This window comes from Triticum dicoccoides, chromosome 4B (genome assembly GCF_002162155.2).
Source record: "Triticum dicoccoides isolate Atlit2015 ecotype Zavitan chromosome 4B, WEW_v2.0, whole genome shotgun sequence".
Lineage (NCBI taxonomy): Eukaryota > Viridiplantae > Streptophyta > Magnoliopsida > Poales > Poaceae > Triticum > Triticum dicoccoides.
The window spans coordinates 395,784,907-395,792,284 of NC_041387.1; the positions used below are offsets into that span (position 1 = coordinate 395,784,907).

Genomic DNA, 7,378 nt, shown 5'->3' on the forward strand with positions numbered 1-7,378 from the left:
GATCATTCATCGAATACATCCACCAGTGCCAAGCTTTCAGGGAAAAGTCCTTCATCCTAAAGCTAGATTTCTCCAAGGCATTTGACACCATTGATCACACTGCGATGATCGAGATTATGGCGGAACTGGATAAATCGCATACATGGCTGAACTGGAAAAATAATCATCGGTCCTCCTGAATGGGGTGCCAAGTCATCAATTTCACTGTTGAAGAGGAGTTCGATAGGGAGACCCTTTGTCACCACTCATTTTCCTTCTCGTCGCGGATTTACTCCAAGCTGCAATCAACGATGCTATGAAAATATTGTTACATGTAGCCCTGACATTCTGATCATTTTAATACAAGACTGTAGGAAACTCTCCGTCAATCACTCACAGTTACAAAAAATGAATCTGAAAATATCAACTAATTATAAATGTCATTTACGATCACCAACGATCTTACCAATTTCATGGCATTATAAGAAAAAATATCCTAGAAGTTGAGCGTATCGGAGGGGCCTCAATCCTTTTGAGCCAAGAAAAGTAGGTGGGGTATGTCCCAAATCTTTAGGATTATGTTTATATATGCAACCATTAGGCCTAGTTTGGCAACAACGTTTTTTTCGAACCATGGTATTCCAAAACCTAAGTATTTCAATGCATGAGCAATAAATACTTCGGTCTGTAAAAATCATAGTTTTCTCAGTTTCGGTAAAACTGCGAGGTGTTTGGCAAGTGGCAGTTTTTCTCAGTTTTCTTTGGTTTGCATCGACTGTTACGTTGTTGTATGCATATTCAGCTACACTTAGGGATCAGCTTGTACTAATAGGCACCGTATGCATTCAGCCTTGCACGAGCATGTTCTCCTAGATGATATGATCTGTAGTAGAGTTATCTCTTGTAATCAATCAAAGACCGAGATAGTTAACACATGGTACTGAAGGTCGAAGTTTGCAGCTCGTGTACGTGTACGTCCGCCGCATCACAGGCGTTGATGGCCAGAAGTTGGACACAAGAGAGACCAAGCAGCCAGCGCTTTCTCGGTTTTAAAAGAAGAGGTTAGGGCCTCTTTTTTATATACAACAAAAATACCACAGTTTTAGAGATACCACGGTTTGTTGAACTGCAGTATTTTTTTCATCCAAACGACTCAAAGTATTAAATACCAAAGTTTTTTCCAGAAACCACAGTATTCCAGAAAACCACAAAAATACTTTGGCTTCCAAACGCACCCTTAATTTTTTTAAAAAGCCCGTAGCAACTCACGGGCATTCTAGTATCTCTAGTCTATCTGTGATAATCGTGAGAGGGAAGACCAGTAACGTTATATAACACTATAACAACACTAACTCAAACAACACCAGACTGAAACTGAGGCGTTCGTGGATCCTATCATACTCTTAGAAACCAAAGGCACCAGCTGGCCCTCCTCTATAACTGGTCTCTTCCAAGCACGAGTACAAGACAGTGAGGGCGAACATGATCCCGGTGCCAGAGCCGACCACGCCAGCAAGGCCTGCCAGAAGCGTAAGTGCACCAATGCAGAGTCCTACAAGAAACGCTGCCTTGCCTACATAGCACCTCCATAGCTGCAGAGGAACAGAGTCCGGCTGGGCGACTGTTACATTTCGTCGCTCCTGTAGGAACACAAGAGCGACAGGTAAGATTACTAGCAAGTACTCCCTCCGTCCCATAATATAAGAACGTTTTCTAGCTAGTGCTACTACTGAGAGATAGATGCATGCTCTCCAGTCTCCTGGTAATTTTAGATTCACTTACCCCAAGCAACCTGCCAACGTACAGCTCTGAATGTGAACAAACACTGAAAAGGTTAAATGACGTAAGGCCACACCCCAGAAGCTGCCACAGCGCATAAACCAGTGTGAGGAATGGGTGTCTTCCTACTTCAGCCAAGCTTCAATTCCAGGAGGAAACATTTTACATGTCAGTAAAACTTTCAATTCAAAAGTATCAATGGATAGTCTACTAGTTCCGACTATTTTTCTATCTCATCGCCCACAATGCTTTCTTTTAGAAAAAGTGAATATGGGTGCATACTAACGTTGGTGGTGTAGTAACGTAGTAGGCTAAGCCACTGACTGGAACTGCTTGCCCAAAATATCTGGATTTCTTCCATTTGCCCAGCAAAATGACCACCTTGTTCTTTTCACCAAACTTCACGTACACCAACTGCATAATAGTATTCCAAAAGGACATAAAGCATATTACTTTTTTTGGCATTTTCACCAAATTTACTCGGTATGAAACAAAAGCATAATGTGATAATAATAATAATAATAATAATAATAATAATAATAATAATAATAGTAATAATAGTAATAGTAATAGTAATAATAATAATAATAATAATAGTAGTAATAGTAGTAGTAGTAGTATATATACTTTCCTTTTTGGCATTTCTGAAATTCAATGCTCCCTCAGGTTTTTAAGTAATGGCGTCAGGATACATTTTTAGATAAAAAATGAACTGAAAGTGTTGTCCTAATGTCATCAATTAAAAACCAGAGTGAGAACAATATATTGACGCCACAAGCTTTAGTAAAAAAATACTGCATTAAAAATATTTTTTGGAAACAAATAGAGCTGATCCATGGCAAATATTCCATGTGCATGTGCGTCATGCAATTATATGCAAAAAAATCACATATTAATAGTTTTGGCAACTGAGAGTATTCTACAGTGATGTGGCTGGTACCTCTGAGATGATGTATAGGAATATGGCCATTACATCCTGGAAGAGTAGGGGTGCAAAGGACAGGTAGGAAAGCTTGATGGCATAGTTCATTTGCATACTAGGCACCTCACTGGATCTCAGTGGCAACGTGGCATGGAAGCCTTGCAGGCTGAGGACGAGTAGAAAGAAGGCGCACGTGGAAAGCACACTAGCCATCTCCGGGAGGTCTCGACATCCGTACACCTTATGCATCGAAGACAATTTGTAGTTTCCATTACCAACGAATCGATGAATAAGGGAGGAAGTGAGAGCTTCCCCATGTTGATCACCATGCTGCCCACCGTATAGCTTTATGATACAGGGGCTAAAAGCTTTCCAGAAAATACTTGTACTGCACAAATGAAACATATGGCCCATTAACTTTGAGTTAATATAACTACAGGACATGTATGTATTATTGCTTAGGCTAATTCACTTACTCCTTCCGTCCGCGAATAAGTGTACATCTAGCTTTTGTCTTAAGTCAAAGTTTTAATACTTTGACCAAATTTCTAGGAAAGAGTAAAAGCATTTATGGCACCAAATTAGTATCACTAGATTCGTTTTGAAATGTACTTTCATAATATATCAATTTGATGTCATATATGTTACTACTATTTTTTATAAAGTTGGTCAAAATTTTAAAACTTTGACTTAGAACAAAAGCTAGATGTACACTTATTCGCGGACGGAGGGAGTAATTGCTTATCAAGACCAGATCTTGCTGGAGAGATGGAGTCGTGACAGTATGACTCCAACCGTCAAGGTTTAAATCGCAATGCCTAAGGTTTAAACCACTACCATCAAGCATTGTTTTCCAGTTGAATCAATTTGACAGGAAAAGCATATAGTCTGCCAGTGCCAGTGCATTCAGTGCTAATATTTGTAGACCCTTCAAAAGGGAAAATGAAACATAGCTGACTAGTTGTTATTGTGCCAGGGTCAATCAGTTAAACTTTCATTTAAACACCTTTAATTCTTTTTCCTTCAATCAAAACCATCAAATGTTTCAACTAATCTTGACTTGGGTGATCAACAAGTGAACTTTGCTTATATTACCCCATATATTATTAGATTATTATGCCAGTCTAATCCATAAATTGTGATATGGATTCAACTTTGTGTTAATGTAAATTGCTAATCCAAACAAGGAATGATGATAAACAAGTAGTGCAACTCTTCAATTTTGTGGGCATCTTTGCACACCGAATATTCTTTAGAAAAATTAACAAGACAAACAGTCTACTGCACTATATTAATTGTTAATAACCGTAACAAATTTCCATTACTAATATGAAGTGTTATAGCTGTATCAGATGGAAACATGGGTTTTTCACAGTAAAGGTTTTGGGTCACTGCAACAACTGCATATTCAAAAGTTGTAATTTCTGAAAGTTTAGTATTTCAAAGGACTGCCAAACAATGCATTCATGTTGATGGGCTTGATACAGGAAGTGAAATAGAATATTGATGGTTCTTTCTTCTTAAGAACTCCCTCTGCTCATTGTTTAGCACTAAGTTTAATTGGCAGGAGTTTCTATACATTTAACTGTTAATTCCTACTGCACTATATTATTTACTGTTATGAAATCAGTAACCCATTAAAAGCACCGTGTAAAATGCATTTATTGATTAAAACTTTTTGGCCATTCAACATGCATAAAATTGTACAGTCAATCAAACTTCGGCTTCTTACTTCATAATGCCCTACAAAAAAGGAATGGAGCATAGTTGTAGGATTTCGGTCTTACCAAATGTCGGTGGCACTGAACAAGGGGATACTCGAAAGAAACCCATATCCCTTTTTAAGGAGATCATCAAGATAAATGACGATGACACTTCCAAAGAAATGCTGAAGCACGGTCAGAATTGACTGCCCTAAGGTCAGTTTGCCCAAGATAGGTGAGATTAGCACCCTGCAGACTGAGAAATCAGCGGCAAAAATTATCCCAACCAACTTCTGCACCCGACTCCTGAGAATAATTGATATAATCATTAGACTTATATATGGAGAAAAGATGAGGAAAAAAAACTGAATACTACATCTGGTCATAAAAGCATCAACAGGACCCCCAAAATAGAACTTTGAAGATTAAAGTCTACTGTATTATGCTTACACAAATTGTCAAATTGTCAGTTTTTGAATTTTGACTGAATGGAGAAGAGACTTATATTAGCAGTACTTACAGGAGCATCCGGTCCTCAGGATTGTTTGCTCTAAGAACCTTACACCACAGCAGGAAATGAAGCACCGCCTCAGACAGAACAAGGGGCATGATCCCAGCAGACATGACGGAGTTGCAGTCGGGCATGTCAACCCAGTACTGAGAGTCAGCAACCGATGGAGAACGGACTCCATATCCATACACAGGCAGTTGGCTGCCGACAAGGTAGATGAGGAGGGAAACGGCCGTGTAAGCCACCTTCTGGCAGCGAGGGACCATGCTGCTAGGCCTCTGGACCTCCGGTAAGATCCCCACCACTTGCAGGCCAGATTGGGCAGCTCCAGCCAGCGATCTGCCATTGAATTTGTGATGAAGTGCAGCTAGATTACAATTGTTAGTACCTGTGGCATGCAGAGAAGTGAAGCAACACAAACGTTTTTTTGTGTGTGTTAGCAACACAAACGTTAACTTGCACACTGAAATCAAAGAGTAACAATACTATATTACTCTGAAACAGTTCGGAAAGAAGTAGATAGGTGCCCTCGAAGAAAGTCTTTCTTCACTAGAGAAGAAATTAAATCCACCTTGTACTCTAAACCAATTCCGAGACAGGCAGACAGCCGCCCTGGCTAATGCCAACCGAGAGACCCGCCACCACCCCCATCCCCCTGCTAAAAAAAAGAAACTCCCCGTCTCCATCCCGATTGGGAAGAAATCCCCCCATCTTCGCACCCTCCCAAGTCCACGGGCAAGGGATCAAACCCATCCCCACCACATCCAGCCTAAATTTCAACTACGAAAAGGACGATTAGAGGATTCGGGGAGGAGAGCTCAGCTATCACCTTCCGTCGAAGCTGGACGGGGAGGGCCAAGCCAAGCCAACCCAAGGCGGTAGGGTTCTTGCCGCAGTTGCGCTGGCCGCACGAGACCGAGCCGCTGCTAAGCCTTAGCCGCTGTGGTGCTGCCTGTGTGGCGACGGGCGGCGAGAGGAGAGAATGCTCCCAGAAAATATTAGACGTTGGATGAAAGATGGATGGATGCACATGATCTGGGCGACTGGTAGATTTTTTTTGGGTCTTTTACATCTGTGTCCCTAACTCGAACCACCTAATCAGATATACCCCTAATTCGAAAGCCTGCTCAAAAATGCCCCTCCGCCGTTATGTGCACTTATAGAAATGCCCTTCCGCTCCGTTACCGTCCGGTCAAAGGCCTTTGACCGTCAACATGACGTTTTCTGGACATTTCTACCCCTCCCTCCATGTGACACTTACGTGTGGGACCCACTCAAACAAAAATAAAAAGAAAAGGCTCTATCTCTCCTCTCTCTGCCTGTCTCACCTACATGTAGGACCCACCAAAAAAAATCTTTCCTGTCTCTCCCTCAACTCCGGCGGGAGCGCACGCAACTAGCAGTAGCCTCGCCGGGGTGAGGTGCTGCACGGCTCCGGCCCCTTATGACCTCCTCGATCCGGTCCACGCCCCCACTCCCCCGCGCACCCTCTTTTCTCTCTGCCACGCGACAAAGACGTGGTCCATGGGAATCATGGTCGTCCGCCCAGGTGTTGTTCGTCATGCAGGCGGCCAACGGGAACCCCACGACCCGTAGCCTTGTCCAAGGGATCCGCCTGTTCATCCTCGACTTCCACACCGAATTAATTGAAGTATAACGCCTCAAATCAGTGTGGTTGATGTCGTCTTCTCCCCCTCCGGTGATGCTTTGCCGCGCCTCGATCTCCTCTGCTACGCGTCCCTATGCTCTATCTTGGTTGCCTCGTCGAGATCTGGTGCTTACAGACCCTGTGGACCCCTCGCTGCGGAGCCCTTCATTCCCGAGCCATCGTGTCAGCGTCACCTCGCTCCGCCGTCCGCCGTGGACGACGAGGTCGTCGCTCTGGTGAATCCCAAGCCTCCTGGATCATGCCTTCATCAAATAAGTGAGCCACTTATGTGTTTGCTCACGTTCTTTAGTCCCCCCCTCTATAGCTTGCCCGTGCCTAGCGCCTTCCGCCGTTGCCACGGGACCTTGTCGCCCGCGAGCTTCCCGGCTGCTCTACAAACTCCCAGTGCCCTTGCGGACCAGCCCGTGACCCCGCCTTGCTCCAGGACCGTTCACAGCTCGCCCTAGCGTGCTCCCGCGCAGTCCCGAGCCAACCCTGGAGCGCCTGTGCTCGTCGGAGTTCAAGCTCCGTCGTGTAGATGGGAGGTGACATGTGGGTGATATGTGGGCCCCATGTGAAATTGATATTTTTTATTTTCGGTCCCACGTGTAAGTGAGACGACAGAGAGAGATTTTTCTTTTTATTTTTCTTTGAGTGGGTCCCACGCGTAAGGGACACATGGAGGGAGGGGTACAAATGTCCAGAAAACGTCCCGTTGACGGTCAAATGCCTTTGACCGGATGGTAACGGAGCGGAAGGGCATTTCTATAAGTGCACATAACGGCGGAGGGGCATTTTTGAGCAGGCTTTTGAATTAGGGGTATATCTGATTAGGT

At 43.6% G+C, this 7,378-nt stretch overlaps 1 protein-coding gene across 4 annotated transcripts; it reads right to left on the minus strand.

The window, feature by feature from the left end:
* Nucleotides 1–1,096: 1,096 nt before the first annotated feature.
* On the minus strand, nucleotides 1,097–5,874 carry LOC119296290 (protein transport protein Sec61 subunit alpha-like). Of its 4 annotated transcripts, none has more exons than XM_037574690.1 (7): nucleotides 5,724–5,873; nucleotides 4,904–5,282; nucleotides 4,468–4,689; nucleotides 2,699–3,068; nucleotides 2,045–2,172; nucleotides 1,762–1,897; nucleotides 1,097–1,619 (listed from the first exon to the last, which is right to left on the minus strand). In XM_037574690.1, the coding sequence occupies exons 2-7, from the start codon at nucleotides 5,158–5,160 to the stop codon at nucleotides 1,383–1,385; spliced, it is 1,350 nt and encodes a 449-aa protein (XP_037430587.1). In that variant the 5' UTR covers nucleotides 5,161–5,282; nucleotides 5,724–5,873; the 3' UTR covers nucleotides 1,097–1,382. The 4 variants fall into 4 exon arrangements, with proteins under 4 accessions (XP_037430587.1, XP_037430589.1, XP_037430588.1 ...); XM_037574692.1 differs by having other exon boundaries at nucleotides 4,904–5,233; nucleotides 5,724–5,861; XM_037574693.1 differs by having other exon boundaries at nucleotides 1,464–1,619; nucleotides 1,762–1,842; nucleotides 5,724–5,874.
* Nucleotides 5,875–7,378: the final 1,504 nt, after the last annotated feature.